Source organism: Rhagoletis pomonella, unplaced genomic scaffold (assembly GCF_013731165.1).
Source record: "Rhagoletis pomonella isolate Grant_MI unplaced genomic scaffold, Rhpom_1.0 Rhpom_scaffold_00007, whole genome shotgun sequence".
Lineage (NCBI taxonomy): Eukaryota > Metazoa > Arthropoda > Insecta > Diptera > Tephritidae > Rhagoletis > Rhagoletis pomonella.
In genome coordinates, this window is record NW_023458561.1 from 15,012,678 (window position 1) to 15,037,653 (window position 24,976).

The following is a 24,976-nucleotide window of genomic DNA, read 5'->3' on the forward strand; positions in this document are numbered from 1 at the left end:
AGAATTGGTTAGCCATTCCCACCAATCTTTAAGATTAAACAAAAGAATTTCGGGCCTTTAAATAAAAGAATTCACGTATTGTATAAAAAACTTTTGTAAAATATGTAAATACCTTTGAGATTGATTCAATTCATATAAAAAAACTTTTTTTTGTGTGTGAAAAAACAAAAGCAGAAATTTTATGCATTTAAAAAAAACAAATCCAAATTTGATTTAATTTGCATACACTCACCCTTTTTTACCAATGCACTCACACTTTGCAAATTGCCTATCACCAATTTTTCTTTCAAGACGATAGGTAATTTCTCGTTAATTTGAACAGCTAATCGGTCATAGCTTTGGGAAGTGAATTTTTGTTTGCAGAAAATTGTCTGCTTAATAAAATATAGAAAAAATAAGGAAATCTTATACGTGTAAGCAAAGAGAAAGCAGTGTTTTGAACGCGTAAACGCAAATTAAGCGAACAAATTTTAATGTTCAATTTGGTTGTATTTTCCAAATACTTTTACCTACCAAAAGCTTCATCAAACCAACCAAGCTACCAACGGAGAATGAAGCTACCAATTTTGGTCCAATTGGACCAAAACGGCAACGCTGACTTACAACACATGCATTTTTGTGCATAAAAATCCCAGCAAACATAGTTTCAAACGTTGGAGAAAAATGTATTTCTCAATTTGAATGATTTGAATCAAAGCTTTTTCTCAAATGATTCTCAAATTGAAAACGAGGTTTTAATTTTACATTTGAAATTCATTTGAGGTTGATTGGAAAAAAGATGGCAAGTGTCAAACGATATAAAAATGCGCAGTTAAATCAAAAATTGTAAGAATAAAATTAAGATCAATTGAAAAAAAACACTGAATAGAAAAAAATTTTCAAAGAGAAAGCCCACAAATAGTGGATTTGATGTTTGCGCGGATTGAAGAAGCTGCAGTCCTTCAAGACGAATTTATTATAAATTACTTTATCTTAATTGTTTCTTTTGTTATGTACATACATATGTACATCGCGAAGAAAAAATAAATATGAAATATACATTTCCTATAATAAATTTTATTTCCACACTAGCCAATGCCCGCTTACTTCGCGGCGCTTAATAAGAGATTTTCGTTGGCCAATGCAAAAGAGCGTTTAAAAACAAAATTAGTCTGTAAAGTCAAAATTTTTTATTTAAGTTGAAACCACTAAAGCGCAGTATCCTCCTCACACATAGGCCAATAATAGTAACGCTGTGATACCATATGGAATACCTATCCCTTTCGGTGTCATGAGCTTTACCGATGGTCTTATTTCCACTTGTGAGATCTCTGCCAAGCATGCGTAATCATTTTGTATGATCTTGCCAAAGCAGACCAACCACACGGGGTTTCTATACATTTCGGCTGCAGCGCCATCCATTGGGTTCATTTTCTGCAAAACCATTGCTTACCATAAAATGAATACGTGTTATGAATTTCAACCTTAACTCCAGCGGCACTAATCGGGTAAATTTGTATCAAAAGAATTCTCCATCATACAGGTACATAGCTCACATTTAAAATTTGAGCGAAATCGGTTAATAAATACGATTTTTATAAATAACTCTACTCCAGCACCACCTAGCGAGTTTTCTAGTAGCATGTAATTGGACCATATATGTATGTAAGATAACCTCCGACAATCTGACGGAACTCTATTCAGTGGTTTTTGAGTTTATTCCGAACAACGAAAACGGCTATCATTTTATGCAAATAGGTATGTAGATATAGGGCAGTCTATAACGAAACTCGAAAAATCAAAGCTCCATTCTTTGTGCAAAATTTAAAGAAATCCTTCAAACTTTCACATAAATTTTACCTTTTACTAAAAACTAAAAACAAAGTTAAAATATTTCAATGGGATTTAGAAATCTAGGAGAAAATTTTTCCCAATCGAGTGATACTTGCGCGTTTACGTAAATGTATATCGATGCAGTCTTTCCAATAATTACCAATTTTCGCCATAACTACGGTTGTTGAGAATTCGCCCACACACCCTAATGCTAATTAGCTTTGTGGTATTTTAGCGCATCCTCTTTGCAAACATATTCTTCGTACATAAGCTGGTTTGCCTATACATCTGTACATATGCACTCATTTCCATACATAAGCTTTTCTATGTACATACTTACCTACATACTTATGCACACAGTTTTGTTAAACAGTTATGAATTTATACTAAATTGGAAATTACAGAAAATAAAGTCATTCTTTTTGAAACGTTATTGCGATCACGCGTTTTATCAAGTTCTGCGTTAACATTTTGGTGCCTCCTGTGAGGACATAAGACTTAAAGTAACCTTTAGATTCTGATGACAGAATTAAATTTACGTGCATCGGCAATAAATGCCATTAAAGGTATATACGATCGAGTTCGTACAATACAGCCGGGCTCATTTGATGAATTTCAACTTGAGCAGGAATTAAAGTCTGCAACAACCCATTTTTCCCGCTTCACGGCCAACCATGATCAGTTGGTGGGTAGTGCGAAGCCCAGCGAATTAGACGCACACGAGACACTTTGGGAGGAGGTAGAGAATGTGTACAACTCCACATGCACCATCCTGAATCGCGCACTCAGGGGTGTAAAACGGATTCCACATGCTGGAACGCAACTACGAGATTTTGAGGTTAAGTTAGAGCCTCTCGCAATTCCCATATTTGACGGAACTATGCAAAACTGGCTAGCCTTTAAAGATGCGTTTGAAATGCTTGTACACAAAACGGTTTACCCGGAGGCATACAAATTAGGAAAATTGCGACAAGCAGTAAGTGCGAGTGCGGTGCCTCTTGTTGGAAGCGTATACTCTGGGGGATATGCAGAATTGTGGACGGCGCTAAAGGAGCGGTTCGACAATAGAAAACGGTTAGCCGAAACTCATGTGTCCCGTTTACTCAATATCAAGCCAACGACGGAGGACACATCACAGGCAATATTGCTCATCGTTGACACCGTCCACGAATCTATGCGAGCGTTACGTGTTATGGGACTCCCTGTTGCCGAGTAGGATGCTCTGGTCGTGCCAATAGTTGTTGCAAAGCTTTCAATTGCAACTCAGCGTGAATGGAGTATGAATTGTTCACCAACCGACATCCCAAGTCTAGATGAGTTACTAAAATTTCTGGGACAGCGAGCTCACAGTCTCAGTACAGCAGTTGTCATGTGGAACAAAGGGGCCGATGTGTCGTCTCGGGGTCAACAACGTGCCAACGGACCATCACGTGCAGTAAAAGCGCACGTCGCAGCTGCAGATGAGGGCAAATGTGTATACTGCCAGGGAGCACACCGCATAACAAAATGTGCACGATTTCTGGCGATGAAATGCGACGTATTGATGCAGTGAAGGCTGCAAAGCTTTGCTTCAACGGTCTGAAGCTGGGCCATTCAGCAAGGCAGTGCACCTCAGGAGGTTGTCGCCACTGCAGTCGTAAGCACAACTCGCTACTTTGTCGCGCAAATTCATCACCCAACACAGCATCAGAGGACACGGTTTCCGCAGTCCCTCAAGCGAGCTCGACTACAACAGTGCCCAAGAAGTCGGAACCCTGACTAGAACCTTCGTCAGTCACTTGTCTTGCCAATACAAGTCGTACAGTTTTATTGGCAACTGCGCGGGTACACGCCTACGGTGACCCAACAGCCCGGCGTTTAGCTCGGGTGCTTTGTGACCCGGGCTCACAGGTCAATTTTATCACACATAGACTAGCTAATTCTTTGTTTTTACGCCGGAGAAAATGCGATGTTCCTGTGGAGGGAATAGGTGCACATGCTCACGCTCGTACACCGGGCTGCGTGTCGCTTACATTGAAATCACTTCGTTCCAACTTTGAATTGACACTCGCTGCGCTTGTCATCCAGTCAATTACTACGGCCATCCCAACAGTGCATATTGACATGACACAGTGGCAGCACTTAGCAAGTCTGGAGCTCGCCGATCCACAATTCAGGACTCCTGGCAATATCGATATTTTGATTGGTGCTGACGTATGGGGTCAAGTGGTTGAAGGTGACGTTAAATTCGGTGGTATGCAAGAGCCACACGCACAACGCACACATTTCGGTTGGGTTGTCTTCGGTCCAGCATCAGCAGAGCAAATATCAGCACTGCCCTCGCTTGCATTCAGCTGCGAGGCGAGGACATGCAGTTGGAGGTGCTCGTACGCAATTTTTGGCAGCTAGAGAAAGTGCCTTCACAAGATTGTGGTGGAGACGATGAATGCGAACGACACTTTTCAGCAACTCACTCTCGCACTGCGGACGGTCGCTATGTTGTTCACATAGTATTTCGCCATGGCGCCCCACCTCTGGGCGACTCATACGCACACGCTTTGCGGCAGTTCCATTTACTTGAACGGCGACTGGCTGCAAACAGTGTACTCAAGAGCAAGTATCTTGCCTTTATGCGGGAGTACGAGGACCTGGGCCATATGGAGCGCGTTGGTCCACTGGACGACAAGGAACCCAGCTATTATATCCCACACCACGCGGTTACGGAAAAATTCCGGGTCGTATTCAATGCATCTGCGCGGACTACAAACGGTATCTCATTGAACGACATCCAGTTAGTAGTAGAAACAATCCAGGAACCGCTCATAAATATCATCTTTCGCTTCCGCCGCTTTCGCATCGCATTGTCGGCAGATATTGAGAAGATGTACCGACAAGTGCTAGTAACTCCTGAGCACAGGAACTTCCAACGAATCATTTGGAGGGAATCGACAAGTAACGACATCCCTGTATACCGCTTAAAAACTGTAGCTTATGGCATGGCGTGCAGTCCATATAATGCGGTTCGCGCACTAACTCAATGCGCATACGACAATTATAAGGTGGTACCAGACAATCAACAAGCAATTACAGCTCGTGACACAGTCTTGACATCCTTTTATGTTGACTAGTTGTGACTCAGAAACCAAGGCAATAGAACTTGCTAGGAACGTGAATGCGGTTCTTTCTGCTGGACAGTTTAATCTACGACAATGGAACTCTAATAGTGGTGAGGTATTAACGCATTTGGTAGACAATGATCCTTCTTTTGCAGAGTTAGTCATTGAACCTTCCACTGCTGCCGTGCTTGGTTTGAGATGGGATCCCACAGCGGATGAAATTTTCTTTAAGGTGAACCTTACGCAGTGTTCCAGCAGTCTTACAAAACGACGGGTTCTGAGTGAGGTCGCACGGCTTTTTGATCCAACAGGCATGTTGGCACCAGTTGTGGTTACCGGAAAGACATTTATACAAAGGCTGTGGGCGGCTGGTTTAGCCTGGGATGCACCGCTACCAGACTCACTTCGCGAAATGTGGATCACATTTTACAGGGACCTTGACGTCATCAACCGCATTCGTGTTCCACGATGGCTAGGGATGGCTGAAGGTCGATCGACTACATTACTCGGATTTTGTGACGCCAGTCCTCTAGCATACGCAGCTGTTATATATACAAGAACTACGAACGGCGAAGGGCATCCAATTGTATCACTTGTTACAGCTCGTACCAAGGTGGCCCCGCTCAAGGGGGCGGCGATTCCTCGATTAGAGCTTTGTGCAGCACATTTGCTCGCTGTTACGCTCAACAATGTACGTATTGCTTTACGGTTAACAGATAACCCTTATTTTTTATGGTCAGATTCGCGGATTGTGTTGTGCTGGTTACACAAGCCACCCACTACTCTCAAGCCTTTCATTTCCAACCGCGTACGGCAAATTCAAGAGCTAACATCGCCAGACTGTTGGCACCATGTTAGGTCGGCTCAAAATCCTGCCGACTGTGCCAGCAGAGGTATTCGAGCGTCCGAGCATGTTGAGCATAAACTGTGGTGGCGAGGTCCGAAATGGCTGACAGATACCCAGGTGCCCATTCCAGGAGAAGTCGATCTAACTATTGAGGAGGTTAACATTGTGCAAAGTGAACATAGGGTTTCATCTCTAGTTACAATAAAAATTGATTCGCCAGTTGTCACTACTCGTCGTCGAGACGCACAGACAATTTCTTTGAATGATCGGTTCAGTTCCATTTTAAAGCTCCAACGCACAGTAGCAATTATTACTCGCTGGCTTCCCGGCAGCCAACACTTGCGAAGCTTAATCGTTAGCCCCGCAGAAATGGATGTTGCCCTTAATAGGCTAATTCGGAACGAGCAGTTATATCACTTCGCTACAGATATAGCCCAACTTCAGAAGGGGTTGTGCGTACCCACCACCAGCAAGCTGGTATCATTGAACCCCTACATAGACGAAAATGGAATTTTGCGAGTTAGAGGTCGCATCGGGCAAGCTGACCTGCCAGAAGATCGGCGCTTCCCGATGATCCTACCAAAACACGGCGGACTAGTACTCTTGATCATCCAGCATGCACATCATACAACGCTACATGGAGGCCCGCAGCTTGTTCTTCAAATACTTCGCACACGGTATTGGATACTAAACGGTAGGCAAGCGGTTAGAAGCTATATACATAAGTGTGTCACTTGTCGGCGACATCGAGGCGTGACCCTATCTCAGTAGATGGCATCGCTACCGAAACAACGAATCAACGCTGCACGGCCATTTGCATCATCCGGCGTCGATTATTGCGGCCCATTCAACGCTTGGTTGGAGCACAAGCGCTATGGCATAACCAACTTCAAACATTGGCGGCACGGATTGAAGCGTGCCTGAATTCCCGACCGATCACACCGTTATATGACGATCCCAGCGATAAATTGGCACTGACCCCTGGGGACTTTCTCGTGGGTGCCCCACTGGTTGCAGTTCCTGAAGCCGACGTGACTTCAATATCACCTAATCGTAATAAGCACTGGCTCTGGGTGCGCCAGCTACACCAACATTTTTGGACACGGTGGAGTGATGAATATTTATCCACACTCAAATACGCAACAAATGGCAGAAGCGGTCAACGGATGCGAAAATAGGCGACATCGTCCTCGTAAGGCACGAAAATCTGCCTCCAACGCATTGGCGCTTAGGCCGAATTACGGCAGTACATCCGGGCAGTGATGGGTTAACCCGCAACGTCACAGACAGCGAATGGAACGATAACCCGGGCAGTTCAGAAGCTGTGCCGGCTCATCGACGCCGAGAATTTCGAGTCCAGTACCTCGACCGGGCAGGATGTTGAGAATTCGCCCACACACCCTAATGCTAATTAGCTTTGCGGTATTTTAGCGCATCCTCTTTGCAAACATATTCTTCGTACATAAGCTGGTTTTCCTATACATCTGTACATATGCACTCATTTCCATACATAAGCTTTTCTATGTACATACTTACCTACATACTTATGCACACAGTTTTGTTAAACAGTTATGAATTTATACTAAATTGGAAATTACAGAAAATAAAGTCATTCTTTTTGAAACGTTATTGCGATCACGCGTTTTTATCAAGTTCTGCGTTAACAACGGTATTGATAACATATGTAGCTGTGTAGAATTTAAGGACGTTAGCGTAAGCAGTTCCAGAGATAAGCTATATGGGAAGTTCAGTTTGTATGGAAGGAAGGAGCCACGCCCCCTTTCCCAATGCATTTGCAATATATGCATCAGTGCTAAGTTTCAGTTCCGAGCGTAATTGGTTTTAGAGATATATTGGGTTTTTTACAGCCCGATTCTGTGTACTTGATAAATTTAAAATCTTTATAATTTGTCAATTTCTTATTATTTATCAAGAATTGGTATTCTAGCACAGAAATCAAAAGCACTTTTCTTGATAAATTATCAAGATTGAAAATGCTATTGACAAATTGAAATTTCATGTGAAATGTATAAATTTGTTTCTAACAATTAAATACTCCATGTGCCGGCATTTGAACCTGCGACATACGGAATTATAGTCGACATCTTTACCTACTCGGCTACGGCAGTCAAAAGCTCAAATTCATATTTTTCATATGTGACAATGAAATCAGTTCCACTCATGTGGAAATCAGTTCTACTAATGTGGAAATCGTAGAGCTTTTTGTTTTATAAATATTGACACAGAATGTGAACGAAGCTTTTACTTGATAAAAATCTTGATGAAATTTCTTTACAAAAAATGTATCAAGAAAACACAGAATTGGGCGGTTAGTCTGTATAAGAATTTTAGGAATATCCCGAGCTACATACCGAGTAATTTTTTGGTCAGAATATTTATTTTCAAGGTGTTGCCAAATATGAACCAAGTCGGTGCAGCCATTTAGTAGTTTAGTGAAATACATTGTAAAGAAAACTGTATGAAATTGTAAAACGTGACGTCTCAGATTTCTTAATTTTTTGGCAGCAACAACGAAAAGTTTTATTTTTTTTAGCGAAAAACCTTCCACACAGAAAAAATAAAATAAAAAGTTTGTGGTTATATCTAGGCGAAATTTTGAGAACGGTCCGTTGCTAACTCTAAATATAAACAACGACGCACTGGAAAAAGTTAATACGTTCAAATACCTAGGAATAATGATCGACGATAAACTAAAACAAAAAAAAAGATGGATTCTATATTTTCAATTAGAGCTCTAGCAATATGTACATCGGTGAAAACTGCATTTAATTCCATACATTAACTTTTGCGTGATACGCTTACAAACATACAGGCAAACATACCAAAATTTTATATTTGGCTTCTGTTGATCTCATAAACCCCCTATTAATTTTTCTTTAACATCTATTATGTACAGATATCGGCCTGTTGAAATTTTATTATTCTCAAATACTCTCGTTTGATTCCCATATGGCAACACTTAGTTTATATTATAAATTTAACTGAATTAAAGTTTTCAAAACCGCTTGAAGAATATTTTCAAAAGTAAGCTTCCTAATCCTCTTTAGTTTAATATTCGTATTGCAATATGTCATTTATTTTACAAATTTTAATGAATACAATTTTTCAATCAGTAAAAATATTTTAGCATTAAAATTTCCTAGCCTCTTTAGTTTGATGCCAATATTGCAATATTTAATTTATGCTATCAATTAAATTAAATTAAAGTTTTCAAATAGGTGGCAACCTACCACAAAAATAATTTCAGCTGTAAGCCTTTGTAAATTTCTTTCTTTTGACAGCCATATTGCAGTATTCACTTTACCGTATCAATTGACCTCAACTGAAATTTTAAACACAGGTGGCAACTCTCTAATTTCTTCTTCTATATTGGAAGCTAGATCTCTAGCGATACATCGGTGAAAACTGCATTCAATTCCATGTTTTCGACTGACGTGCGCGTACAAATATACAGACAGAGATTCAAAAATATTAAAAATTGTTTATTTGGCTTCTATAGCTTTAATAAAAGCCCACCATATTAATTTTTCTTTAATATCTATAAGGTACAGACATCGACCTGTTACAATTTTATTATATGTATATGTAGATGTAGATATAGATTTCATTTATTTTATCAATTTAATACAATAACATTTTTCAAACAGGTGGCAGCCCTCCCTCCCTAAAAATACTTTTGGCATTCAACAATTTCTATGAGCTCGAGGCCGTATTAAGTGCAAATTTATTGTGGAAAAGCAACAATAATTTGAAAAAATGGTAGAAGTGATAGCTATTTCGGAAATCACCACATTTCCTCATCAGACTTTTTTCAGTAAGATTCGAACCGACGATCACCACTGACTCAGCCAGTTGCCTACGCACTGTGCTAAGTTTGTCTTGTTAATTCTTGTTGCTTATTTTCAACTATTTCACTTTGCTAAGCCAACTACAATCAAGCGCAGCTATTCCGCTGCAATTCACTTGATCATGTGGTTGTTGGTTTTGTTACATGGAATCGTAAGGATGAGATTTTTGATGCTGTTTTTTAACTTTTTTCAAAGATTGGTATAGGAAAAACTTGAATAACTGAACCTAAACTCTTCCGATTTAGACTTGCGAGGTGTCATTGGAAAGGTAGTCTCTCACTCTTTTTATTTCTTTCCTAATAAACTCATTCAAAGGATGGAAGAGAAAGGTAGGATGAACGAACGTCATTCAAAGTTGAATTAAGATGCTTTGGGGTTTGAAAAAAAATGTGGGACACAAATGACTTTTTTTTGGACACATATAAAAACAGTGTGAAAATACCTTTCTACTGAGATCCGATAAGTCTAAATCAGACCATTTTTGGCCCAGTTATTCAAGTTTTTCGTAAACCAATCTTTGAAAAAAGTAAAAAAAAACAGCATCAAAAATCTCATTCTAACGATTCCGTTGAAAATATTTTCGATTATTTGTATGCAGATTTTTTAAGCTTAATCCAGTTTGTCATCTGAGGGGACTTTTTTCAAAAAGTTCTTTAAGAAACCATTTTTATTCATAAAAAACTTAATTTTTGGAGGTATTTTCAAATCGGTCCAGCTCGCTTAAATCTTAACATTTTTCCGAAATATTTTGGTGGACGTCTTAAAATATAATAAATTTTGTAATCCCGGCGGAAAAACCGCAACTTTTTTTGGTGATGCAGTCTAATGTACATACATAACATGCATATTTATATATGTTGCGTTGCGTTGGCGTTGAATTTCAAAGCAGCCGTCCACATAGCAAAAATTTGGCAACGCTAAGGCCAACACAAATCAGAAATCATATGAAATGTTTTTTCCTTTTAATCAAATGAGGGCAAGAAATTTAATTTTTCGTGCAATTAATGATATTAATTTATCTCTCGTCAATATGTGAATTTAGCGGACAAAGTAGTCTCTGCCAAGCTTCGTTGTAGAACGCATACTTTTAACGTGCGTTCTGTCAAACCAACGCCAACTACAAAGTCAACGAGAAAGTTCTATGTGGACCAGCCTTAATTATCAAAAACTGTTTAACGCCCCAAATAGTAGTTTGTATTATACTACATACATACATATGTATGGGGAATAAACCAGGAATATTCATTTGAAAATGCTAATGTCCTACTCAATTATGAAAGGAAAGACACAATAATGATTTTTATAAATATTATATCCTCATTTATACATTTGTAACATAGTTACTTAGCCGAATTAGTTAGTAATTACTCGTATGTAACAATACAAAGACAAATTATTTATCAGAAGCATTGCCCCTTACACATGGAAGAAAAAAAATACTAAAAGCTCTCAAAAAAGCAAAATCGCTACAGCGAAAAAAGTGTTTGAAAAACCGCATAAATTCAAATCCGCATAAAAAAGAACCGCATAAAAAGAGACCTAAGTGTATAAGTTGAAATTTTATAAGCAATTATTGAACATTAAAAAAAGTATACCTACATAGATATTATGATCATATGTGCCTACCTAGTAGATAAAACTGGTCAAAATAGCACGCATCTATTCTTCTGTGCATGAGAATATGTATATACATAAATAAATACATACATATGTATATATACATTAGAGTGGTCCTAAATAATAAAGTCGGAATTTTAATGCTGCCTCCCCCTAGGATTGTTCTGAACCGAAAATAAATATACCCCTATTTTTTTATTTTGAAATCAAAAAATATTTAGGGAGTGCTCACAGCGCTCAAAGTTTTCCAAGTATTTTATATGGGGAAAAAACTAGTTTTCTTAAAAATGGTATAAAACTCTTAAAAAACAATATTTTTCAATCGTTAAACTGTGGTTCTCTCCAGAAGACTTCAAATATTAATATCCAATTGTTTATTTAACCATTTTTTATGATTAAAGATTTTTTATTGGTCCCCCCATTGCATTTTCTAGGACCCATAAAATATAGTTACCATGAAAAAATGGTTAAAGGAACAATTGGGTATTATTACTGGGAATCTCCTGAAGATAAGCAAAGTTTTCCGATCGAAAAATATTGATTTGCAAGAATTCTACACTATTTCTACGAAAAGTTGTTTTTCCCCCATATAAAATACATTGAAAACTTTGAGCGCTTTGAGCACTCGCTCGTCTGCTGCTGCAAATGAGGGCAGAGCTAATGCGGTCCTCGTTCGCTTGCCGCTCTACTCTTGCGCTGCCCTCGTTTGCTTACTCGCTCGCTGGCTACTCAGCGTGTGCGCTCGTACTTAACGAGTACTCGTTTGCGAACAGCCTCGCTTGTTGCTCGTGAGTTGCGCAAGCTCAGAGCAAACTAACCAGCGAGCGAGGGGCTAAATGAGGCAACTCCGAACCCTGCCCTACCATGCCGCAGTCAGAAGGAGCATCGGCGCGTTTCCCACCTCTCCGGTCAAAAATATGCTGGTAGAAGCTGGATTCCCCTCTATACGAACCAATTAGAAACAACGACGTATCAGCTTATCCCCAAACTTTTTTGTAGCAATAACGATTTACTAAATAAATTGGCATTGAACACAATGAAACGAAAGTATAAATCGACAATTCAGCGGTGTACTGATTTCGCCAAATACATAGAGCTCGACATTGAAATACACAGAATAAAGAAAACGGTGGAACCACCTTGGCTTATAAAGGATACTTAATTTATCTACATACCTTTCAAAGCGTTCAACTAACAACAGTACATACAAACAACTGTTTGTCCAATGCACTAAACCTCTTATGGATGCCAATTGGTCAATAATTTTTACCGATGGGTCTAAAAACCAAGAACACACTACGTTTGCCGTGGTGCAACAAAATTGCTCTCTCTTAACCGCCGCTTATGTCTTTTCTTACTGCTCGGTATTTACTGCCGAAGTACTAGCCGTCAAACTTGCAACCGACTTTGCAAAAAAAACCAAAGGGAAATTTCTTATATACATGGACAGCAGATCAACCATTGAGGCAGTACAAAATATCAATATCAGACAACATCCGTAAACAACATACTCAATGACTGTCCCGGTTTGGATAACTTACGTAAAACTATTTTTAGAATCATTACAACAACTAGCTTATTGAAAAATCCTACAATCGAAAATTTAGCTAAGATACAAAAATGTATCGAAACCTGTAATTTAAGCAAATTTATTTGATTGCATTTTTATTTAACGACCGAGCCGAAAGCCCTGGTAGCTAGCGCTCCTTTGTTTGGTTATAAGATTTTAAATCTTTTAACTAATAGTAATAAATAAATAAATAAATTTACTAAGATTTTCGAAAAATTGCATACATACACATATAGCTGCAGGCTTTTATAACTTTTAATAAAAATCTCATGGTGAAATAATAATAAGGTGTTGTCACTTAGGAGGTGGTTGTTGTAATTTTGGCAATTTCGGCATACCAGCGTTACAGTAATGCCTACTCTATTCATTCCAATTTCATTTCTGGGCGAAATGGAACAAAAAATGGAGCAGACAATATTGTGAAAAAAGTATGCGTAGGTATCACTTACTACGTTTATACGCACGTATTATTTGCAAAATGGTAAACTTTGCCGTATAAACGCTAAGTAAATTTTTTATTTGCAAATAACTAAATCACGTAAATAAGTATTGATTAGTGGTACTATTTGCAAACAAGCGCAAGACGCCGGCATTCTTAGGTTTATTTTTTTCCAAGGGTCATCTTTTGCCTTTTAATAATCAAAACGTTGCCATTTTTAATTTTATTTTCTTTTTCGATCGTCATATTATTGTCTTTTTATTATCAGGCCATATTAAAAAAGGATTTTTCTCCATCGAATAAACAGTGAATTAGGTATTTGCAAACTATTTTTATTTGCAAATAGCTTACGTATAAAAGTAGTAACTGTTTCTTTGTTTCGCTTTTGCTTTGGCTTTTCGTTTCAAATTTATTGGAAAATTTGAGCGATAATTTCCAATAATTGTGATTTTGTAAGTAAATTTTTGGTAAAATATATACTGTATACAGTGGCGGATCCAGCGGGGGGCGTTTTGGGGGTTAAACTACGTGTCAGTCAGTGGCGGACCCACGGGGGTGTTTTAATACATAGACGCCATATTATACATACATATGCGTCATATTATTGTCTTTTTATTATCAGGCAATATTAAAAAAGAATTTTTCTCCATCGAATAAACAGTGAATTAGGTATTTGCAAACTATTTTTATTTGCAAATAGCTTACGTATAAACGTAGTAACTGTTTCTTTGTTTCGCTTTTGCTTTGACTTTTCGTTTCAAATTTATTGGAAAATTTGAGCGATAATTTCCAATAATTGTGATTTTGTAAGTAAATTTTTGGTAAAATATAGGGCGGTATTATCACTTGCGAAGCGAATGAATTTGGCGAAGCGAACGGTTTGGCGAAGCGAATGGATTGGCGAACGCAACTTAAATTTGCATTAAGAGTGTTCACTTTTACCAGCTTGTGCAAGTTTTTTTCATCGCGAACACTTTTAATACCTTCTCTGTCTTTTAATTCGCTTCGCCAAAATCATTCGCCTCGCAAGTGATAATACCACCCATATACTGTATACAGTGGCGGATCCAGCGGCGGGCGTTTTGGGGGTTAAACTACGTGTCAATCAGTGGCGGACCCACGGGGGTGTTTTAATACATAGACGCCATATTATACGTACGTATGCGCCATATTAAAACACATCCCGAGCTAATAAAAGCGAGGTAAAAAGTAGTAAAAATAATACTAACCTTTTTCCCCTTTTCCAACTACCCCAAAATGCATGGCCGCAATTGGCATGCAGAAAAAGTGAGATTATGTAAGTGACATCACCTTATATTTATTTCACCATATAAAAATCTATTTTCAAATCCTAATTGCGAACGCACTTACCAAACCAACATTTGAGTAGCTGCATGCCGAGTCTGATAAGTTATCGTTATTTACGGAGCCCAAGGAAAGTTCCAAACCAGAATGTTCGAACATTTCTAGGATTTTATGGCTTGAAGTAACGTAAGATGACAAATTATTATCGCAGCGCTCGGTTTCGTTTTTGAATGATGTCGTGGATTGTTTCCTTTGTGAATTGTAGCTGTAATTTTTTCTTCCTCCTTCGCTTTGTACTTCAGCTTGGATAACTTCAGTTGGACTATCAGAGTTCAGACTTTCTTTTTGCTCATCTAAGGGATGTGTAATTTTTGTGCTTTTATTTTCCTTATTACTCGCGGACTTCTGCTGGCATATCTCGCTGCATCTCATTTTTTGTGAGGACAAAATAGTAGTCTCAAACATTTCTCTTACTTTTTCGATGTTTTGAAAGCGTTTATCTAATTCTTGTGACGAAGGCTCCATGGATTTTTTTGAAACTTCAATCGATGCGTTTGAATTTAATGAAGTGAAACTAGAATTGATATAAGCATGACTAACTGGATTCAAGAGCGAGTTGGAACACTTATCAATTTCTTTTAATCCATGTACTATAGAGCCAGTTTCTGATGATTTATTTGATTCATTTTTATAGTTTTTGTTTGTTCCTTTGACATTTGCCTTGTTACTATTTTCTGACGATTCTGAGTGATTATCTTGATATCGCTGACTAGAGTTTTTCTCAAAATCCTCCGTATACTCATCCCAATTTTTAAGGCAACTAGGTTCTGGGGGTTCTCTACTCTGCTCCCAGCCACAAATTTCATGCGATTTATTAATAGTGGATTTCAAACGGTCATTCACTTCAATTACTTGTGATAAACTGCGATTAAAGTCCTCCAGCAGCTGATTAAAATCCATTTCGTTTCCAAAATTGCCTTTATGGATAAGACTTGGATCTGTTTCAGATGGCTCAAGTATATCACCCCGACTTGTATTCACATGTCTTGCCGCAATCGCCCTTTTAAGTTTTTTGTTGCACGTGATCGTTAGATTCTCCACACGTTCAAGAGACAAAGGGCTAATTGCCCCCTGTCTTTCCTCGAAATTATTGGCATCAATACTTACATTTATGTGGCGAATGTTTCTCTCGGGGCTATTAAATATTGAACTGGAAATTGTGGTATCATCTTCTGATGGCATTGCAGATATTTTTGGCCTTGCATATGTTAAGGGAGTACTTTTAGTTTTTTTGGTTACTGTTTCCGAAATGGTATTTGAAGAAGCCTTCAATTGAATTGATATAGAGCTAAGATTCGAGTTTAATTCGGATTGAGATTGTACTGAGCTAATTTTGGGATTTATCAATTTTTGATTAACCCTTTTATCTATTGCTATTGTATGATCTACCAAACGTTTTTCTAGTAGTGATGCTTTACTTTCTGAATTGCATGATTGTTTTGAGGATTTTTGATTTGATTTGTTTTCAATATCCGATATAAATGTTATATCACAGTCACCGAATGATGTTTTGCTTTCCGAACCCCCTGATTGTTTTGCTGATTCTTGAATTGATTTCTTGCTAGCTTTCGACACTAATGGTACATCACTTTCGGATGTTATCATGCTCAAATTTTTTGCAGACCCTTTTTTGATAGTAGATTGTTGATCTACATCAGCTAGTGCTTCGAGTTTACGCCTTACGGCCATTATGAAATTGTATGGATAAATCTGCACCGCACTCGGTTTAAGCCAATACGGAAGGTCATTGTGGGGTATGGCCTGAATTTTATCACTCAAATTAAATATTTGTTCATTATTACTTATTTGAATGGGATCAGTACCATCGACTATTGAGTTCTCTTTATTTTTAAACTCCAAGGTATTTTTGGTAGGAGCGGGCTTGCGATATGTAACTTCCACTGGTTTTTCTTCTACCTCTTTCAGCACTGTAGCAATTTCATTTGGCAATGCTTTCGATTCAAGGGAAACTGTTTGGCGCCATTTCGGTGTCATCATCTCCAGTGCAATATTTTCCTTGTCGAAATTGAATTCCCTAATGGCACTAAATGAGTGGTCTTTAGTTTCCTGTTTTCGTAATAATCCTATCCGTTTCTTGTTCAGATACGAAGTATGTGGCGATATGGCCTTACTTTCTTCATTTGCTCTCGGGTCCATGACTGAATCAATGTTTTTTAATTTTCGTTCATCTTCTGCCTGCAATAAATGTATATAATATGTATAGTATTCATGGTATATTAATATAACAGCAGACTTATAGAATAATATTCTACAATTCTATGCTATTACTTAAATAAATTTCCAATTAATGGATATAAACTATATGATACCACGCATCTACATACAAGTGAAAACCTCGAGGTGAAGCGGACATTCTCATAAGAAAGAGATTAAAACACTGAATTAAAATTAAAAAGTGTGGAATATATTCATAAATAGTTCTTAAATACATATTAATGCCTATTTGGGTGGTGATACTGTACCTGCGGTTCACGTGATTGATTATAATGCAAAAAATACCTTTAGGGATATTAGAGGTTAATTACGCCGAAGGGTAGAAAATAATAAAAGATAATACAAAGTAGAAATTCGACACATTGTCCAGTGGTCAACTTATCTATAAGCCCTCAGAACTTATAGAGTTTGATATTACGAAGGGTCCTCCTCCTTGCCTTACGACCAGGGACCGAAAATAACTTTATGAATTCAAATTTATATTAAAAAAATCATTGTGAAGGAAGCGCCCAATATACCTGTTGCCATATATGATTCATCGTTGTTCAGACATTACACAGGTTTTCAGAAAAAAAAGTTTCGGCACATTGAACCAAACCTCTATATTAGGGCTGATGATTTCACCCGGGTAATGAGCTACCCGGGTACCAGGGTAGCGGGTGAAGCCCTACCCGGGTATTGAATTACCCGGGTAGCCCGGGTACCCGGGTATTTTATAACCCGGGTAGACCCGGGTAGACCCGGGTAGACCGGGTACCCGGGCAGTATGGTAATTACCCGGGTACCCGGGCACCCGAAAAAATGTGGAGAGGTGAAAATTAAACGCATTTACGATCATATAACGCAAACGAACGTACATAGGGAAAATCTATAAGAATCTTCCGTACCATATGGGGAAATATTATAATATACAACACATACATTGCACTTGACAAATCCGTCATTCATCACACAAGCGTACTTCCAAACCCAGCTTGTTTTAGGCATGTCTAAAATATTAATATTTACGAAGTTGGTAATGCACGTACAGATATCGGATCGGTAACAAATAAAATTATTGAGACACACCCACCTGCGAATCTAAACGATGACCGACAGTTGAGGCAATTTTTGTGTTGGAATGAAAAAAATTTTAAAATTTCTTCCACAATTATTTCACAACAATACGTTCATCAACCTACTTCTCGTATTAAGGAAACTTCATTAAATAATTGTGATTTTAAAAGCTTTAAATATTATGAGAAAAGAAACTATAATTTGAACAAGCTGATACAATAAAAGTACAAAATCTTTAGGTGAATGAATAGCATAAGGCTTTGTTACCTTACTTTTTGTACCAGAAGTGGCCTACCACAGGGTTTAGTTCTTATATAATTCCCAATGAGAACGTTCTCGTCAGTTTTGTTCTCATTTTGGTTTTGGTTTTGACGCGTTCTTGGGAACAAAACTACGACAATGGCATTTAGTTTCGATCATACATTTCGTTCTCAGTCCCTGTTTTAAAATATTAATATTTAATATTCTTTAAAATATACATACATACATACATATGTACACATCCATGTATGTATGTATATGCATTTACAAAAATTAGAAGTTTGAATTTAAGTACAGAAACTAATGTTTTAATTTACTTTTCTTGTCTCCGTCTACTCAGGCAAGCGGTTAGGTGTACATAGTCGCGTACACTCTAGACATAAAAAAATAATTATAAAAAAAAATTTTCTCACTGAAAAAATATTTATCCTCACCAAAAAGATTATACAAGAAGCTTTATGTCGCATTACCCGGGTGTTTTTCGTTTAACCGGCACCAACATATGTATATTACCCGGGTACCCGGGCAAATCGGGTAATACCCGACTACCCGGGTAATAAAAGCCCCGGGTAATACCCGGGTAACCGGGTATCATCAGCCCTACTCTATATCCCTATGTTATTCGACGGTCGAATCCGAAGTCTGATAGCCTCCATCCCGTCAGGTTCGAGGTCATTTGAAGGTCAAGTAGGGAAAAATTCATTGAATAAACCTGAAAATTCATATATATATGGAGTTTTACACCCGCTGAACCCGAATCCGAGGTCGGTTAACCTCTATAATGTCAGGTTCGAGGGCATTTGAGGGTCAAATAGGACAATCAAATTTTCCAATAAAATTAAACTTTTTTTTTGGTGTCGCTAAATCCGAATATAGGGGTCCCTGGGGTCAAATTAAGAAGAATTTTATTGAATTTTCAGGTTTAATCAATGAATTTTTCCCTACTTGACCTTCAAATGACCTCGAACCTGACGTGATGGAGGCTAACAGACCTCGGATTCGCATTCAGAGGGTCGAATAACATAGGGATATTGAGGTTTGGTTCAATATGCATACATTTTCTTTTGTAAACCTGCGTTATTAATATTATTTTGTGAGTTAGGTTTTTTACGGGATTAAGCTTTATTTGTTCAAAGAAACTTGCGTTTCACTTGATAATCGCAGCGGCACTATATATGTATGTATGCATGTATAGAAAAATAACGATGTTGGTATATGCAGATGATATTGACACCATGGTCAATTCGAATAGAATAAGTTAATTGGGCAAAAGTCGGCATTGAATTTTTGAATTATAAATATTGAAAATGACAATCAATATTCTCATTCCTATGAATTAGACAAAATTTTTGCATGATTATTGTTCAAATATAAGTAATTAATTGTTCTTGTCAGAAAAACGCTCACGTGTGTTGTTCAATTTCATTACGTGGACTTATTGCTATTTTGCCTGCCATTGGGCGCGTTCATAAGTCGTAGCTGTTGGGTAACCGTTGGCTGTTTGTCTTAGAAACGCACAGTTGAGTAGTTACGCTCAGCCAAACAGTTGGCAACTTTCCGCAATTTTTTCCAGCGGAAAATTTTTACGCTACCTGAACTCAGCCTGTTGGGCTTAGCCTAAACAGCTGATCGAAAAGACTTACGCCGCTTATATTAAATTTAACGCCGCTTTGTTAGGTGGCAGTTGCAAACAAATTTATTATGTTTTATATTACTGACGTGAAAAAGTAACTAAAATATTTTATAATAGTACTACGTTTCTAAATATATGTTTTTAAGATGTTTGCTATATAATTTTACACTGTTTAATTCATTGTAACATTGAACGAATTTTTCAACACGGCGGCCGCTCAGCGTTGAATTCTAAATAGTATCGGCGCAACTATCTCTATTTGTTGCAATTTTATTTGTTTACATTTATCAGCTGTTCATTTGGCAGCATATTCATCAAGCCGTTTCTAAGACGTAATTGTTGGGTTCAACAGCTGCCAGCAATTTCGTAGCAGATGAGCTAAACAGCTACGTCTTATAAACGCGACCATTGTTTTATAGAGGTATGTTTACTTTATGTTTGAGATGGATTTGCAAGGCAAAGGTAAGTAGCATTCTATGTTATATTGTATTTGTCGTTATTTATTAGTGAAGAAGAAATGCCAAAATCTCAAATTTCGATATTTTTGTGCAACTATTTGCATTTATTAGTGTGAAAGTAGTATTTCCCCACCTATCCCCAGTCTAAAATTTATATACATCATAGCTGTGGCCCTGTAGGTTCTAAATATGACAGTTTCTATCTGCACAATTCTGTACAATTATTTTTTTATAATTTTTTTTTTGAAAATCATTCCTACTTGATATCGAAAAGAAAAAATTTTGGAAGAATGGCCGAAAAATTAAAAAAGTCGCCAAAACAGCATGCTCTATAAAGTTTTGACCTTAAAATACGATTTTTCTGAGATCACCGAAAAGTCACCAAAAGAGGTACGACTTTTTATCAGTAGATTTTCATCGAAGCTAGAAGACAAATGGAAGAAAAGCGGAAAAAGCAGGGAGCATTTTTCAATAACAACCCTGCAGGAAACTTAATTAATTTAAAAGTAATTTATAAACTACTTTATTTTCAATGACAACTAATTGAAATTCTCACTATTTTACCTGCAACGAACTCATTTATTTAACATGGTGATGTCCTAGGAAGCAGTCAATTACCTTTTCCTGCATGTATTTTCAACAAATTTAAAAAGCATTTGGATTAAAACACTTTAAGGTCAGTCGTTTGAATTCGCTTTCATTCTGCACTTCACAGATGCTTTTTCATAATTAAGAAAACCCGAAATTAAAAATTTTAAATTAAATGAGATTTGAACATGGACATTCTTGGCTGCGACCAGTTGTAGCAAACATCTTGCACGCTCAGCTACAGCCAGGCATGTAAATGCGCTTTCAAATATTCAGCTTGAATTGTGTGCAAGCAGCAAGTCGACTGTCCTATTCTGCATTTAATTTCAAGTACTTAAAAATGAATTTGGTCTAAACAACTTCATTTTTGCATTTGTTTTAAGGTAGTCTTTCAATTAGTTGATTAAAAAAAAATCACTTGTTTCCGTCAGGGAATGAATGGGTGGTGGAAGACTTAGTCTTCCATATCTCCATTCATAAAGAGCAACCTTCGACCTACCAAATCTCTCTTGTTTTGTATATATAATAAAACTGTGCTCGGATCTTGAACTTTTTATCTTGAGCACAGGTTTTAGTGGTTCAATGTACTTAATTGGGACCTTCTAAATTCAAGTCCCCGTTTTGCTGGATTGGATCCAGTTTCCGAGGTAAAGGTAATTGAAAATTTTAACTTTTTTTAAATAACTCCCTAAAGTTATATTTCCAAAATTTTGTACGTGACTGTTTTTTAATATTACTATTTCTGAAAATCACCGAAATCGGTTTACTATACCATATAGCTCTCATGCAACTGGTTATTAACATATTTTTGAGTAAAAAGTCTCGTATATGAACAATCAGTTGTATGAGAGCTATATGTTATAGTTAACAGATTTAGATGATTTTCGAAATAGTTAAATTAATACTAAAAAACAATCACGTGCAAAATTTTAATAAAATAATCTTAAAACTCTGAGATTTATTTACAAAAACGTTAAAATTTAAGCAAATTTTCAAGTACCGTTATCTCGAAAACTGGAGCCATCATCAACTATCAGAACCTTTACCTAAATTTTCAACTTACACAGTGTAATTAATCTTAATAAAGAAAGATTTTATTTTTCCAGCATGAGATGGATTTTTTATTTAGTCTTATGTATAAAGTTTTTAAATTGTTTTTGATATTTTAAAAATAATTTTTTAACAGCTGGCAGCTTTTTTATTTTATAGGGGGAAGACATATAAAAAAATGTGTTTGGATTAAGACTTCCTCAATCACCTTTCATTTGATCCCAATTTTGTAATATTTCATTTAAGTTTTACATATTTTTTAAATGGGTGGCAACTCTTTTACTTTGAGTCCAATAGGGCTTAACTTTACAGAAACCATCTCCAGACTACGTCAGAGTATTTCTGTTAATAACATCAAAATCCACGATTGAGAGAAATAGAGATTGCGCCAATCGCGGTACCGCTAATCCGCTCTTTGTGATTTTGACAGAATGAGCTGTGTGCGTGACGTCATCTTGGTGCAATTGTTGATTGTGAGCATACGAAAAAACCAAATAACAATTTTAATATTTGTGCGTTAATATTCTGCGTGGTTTTAAACAATTATTGAGACATTACAAAGCAAAATGAAGTGTGCAGTGGCAAAGTGTAATAGTGAAAACAAAAGGAAAGCGTGCGATATAAGTTTTTTTCCTTTCCTACGGACGCAAACCAGGCGAAAAAGTGGAAGCAGTTCTGCCGGCGAGGAGATGCATTAAACACCAAAACCAAAAAATTACGCTCAAAAATCCTCTCTCATTGGCGCAATCTTGTATTCTATAATTCTTGATCATCAGCGGTTTCGAAGTCTTCGAAAACGTACACACATTATATACATACATACCAGTGATCAGCATGCGGTGCCTTTTTCGAGACATCAAGTATACTCGCAAACAATGCGGTGTAAGTATAACCGCCACCGCAAGCAATGCGATATTTGTGTGCATCGCATTTTTTGTCGCGTTCGTGTTTGCGATGACTTGTATGACCAAAGCGTCGTTACTGCATATTGTGGCACCGCATTTTCATGTCGACTTCGACTATGCGGTGGTATGAGCGGTCGTTTAAACCTCAGTATATCCAGTAAACAAACCTAGCTATTTTTTTCCACCAAGTTTGGTCCCCATAAAGGACTAGTGTTGCAAGCAACGCTTTTTCGGCAAATAGGGTGATGTGCAGCTATTTAATGTGGTGAAAATTATTTAAGCACTGGGGAGAATTATTCACATGAAATAGGAGATAGGGCTGATAGATTTACTTTAAATAAATTGTGAATCTGCGAAAATATCTTTTCAGCAGATGAATATGTTTTTTAACTTTTTTCCCGAAAATTTACATACAGGCTCGAAATTATGCGAGTAACATTCAAATATCGTCGCTTGGATGGAAAATTGCCGGAAGCGTCATTTTGAAAATTTGTAGTTATAGATGCAGTTATATATTTTAAAGTAAGATATTTCGATTTTTTGTTAACTGGTTTTTGGATATCTTCTTTAGTTTCCGAGTAATTTACTAAAATATTTTCGGCTATTTGGTACAAATTGCGTTAGTATTGCTGTCGTACTAAACTAATCAAGATCTTTCAAAGAGAGTTACCTGTTCTTCTTTAGTTTCCGACACATTCAGCCTTATCATGAGTTTCATTTTCTAGAACCGGGTCACTTTTTCACTTTTCGTTTGCGTGTATTCACTACAGGTGGATGAAAAAATTGTTGGCGAAATTTTGTTCGGGCGAATCTCACGGTTAGGCTGATTAGTAAAAAGTATCGTTAATTTATAAAAAATTGCTATCACATTTTGGCGTATATCATTAAAACTTACTGCAAATTTTTTGACAAATGTCATATACGACAAAATTTTATTAAACTCATAAATGGTTGACACTAAACTAAAAAAATAAGATAATTTAAGAATTTCGTGAACTAGTACATAGCATCCTCCGACACTTTGGAGAAGATCTGTAGTCGTGTTTCTGAGAAAATGCATTCCAAACTTCAATCTTGAGTTGCCGAAAGTAACTTGTTAAATAAGTTATAATTGTCATTATTCTCGCAGTTGGAGTATATGCCAGACGAGTAACAGGTATATACATACAAGTATACCTAAATTAGCGCGTTAAGCTTGTATATTTATCTCTCTCTAACGCATTAATTCTATATACGTCAGCACCAACAAAATATTCATGAAATGTATTCGCAGATTTTTATTTACTTCATTTCATACATTAGTATTGATCTGAATGTTTTTTTACTAAATACCAGGAATAAATATTTAATAAAAAACTATTTCATATAAGCTTAACCAGCTTTTAGTTGCTCGGTGCTAATTTTGGAACGCTTCATGAAATATTTTCATAGACGGTAAACGCAACCATGGGTGCATCATTAATGAGCTGAAAACCCAAAACAAATATAAAAATTCCATCTGAACCAATATTCCCAACAAGTAATTTTTAGCAAAAAAAAAAACGACTTCAACTCCCATATAAAAAAAAAATATATATATCTCATGATCCACTGATCGGATCTCAACCAGATTAGTATGGGACCACCTCTGAGACACTACCTTTCCGATGCAAATTATCGAAATCGGTTGACGTGGTCCAAAGTTATGCGGTAACATACATAAAAAAAAAAATATATATATATTCCGACGAACTGATGAGGCGGTTATCAGTTCGTCGGAATATATATATTTTTTAAATATAAAAAAATATAAAAATTATAAAGCAAAACAAAAACAAGTTTTCCAATTTATGCACTGTTATTTTTAACCGACTTCCAAAAAAGGAGGAGGTTATCAGTTCGTCGGAATATTTTTTTTTTTTTTTTTTGCATCGGAAAGGTAGGGTCTCAGAGGTGGTCCCATACTAATCTGGTTAAGATCCGATCAGCGGATCATGAGATATATATATATATATATTTTTTTTATATGAGAGTTGAAGTCGGTTTTTTTTTATGCTAAAAATTACTTGTTATTATTGCAATACAGTTTCAGCTCTTGAAACATTTTCCACATTAATCTTTTAAAGCTAGTAGTTTCCGACCCCATTTGCTCGTTTTTTTTAGTTCTGAATTTAGGCTAGGTTTTATGAGAACTTAC

The 24,976-nt window shown here is 36.9% G+C and overlaps 1 protein-coding gene across 2 annotated transcripts in view; it reads right to left on the reverse strand.

Moving 5' to 3' along the window:
* Positions 1–14,709, reverse strand: part of LOC118742365 — a 122,723-nt gene extending 108,014 nt beyond the window's left edge. Inside the window, exon 1 of one of the 2 annotated variants that reach the window (XM_036474384.1) lies at positions 14,621–14,709. In XM_036474384.1, coding sequence (XP_036330277.1) covers positions 14,621–14,631 — 11 coding nt within the window. In that variant the 5' untranslated portion in view covers positions 14,632–14,709. The remainder of the gene's footprint in view (positions 1–14,620) is intronic. The other variant, XM_036474385.1, reaches the window with a different exon arrangement.
* Positions 14,710–24,976: the final 10,267 nt, after the last annotated feature.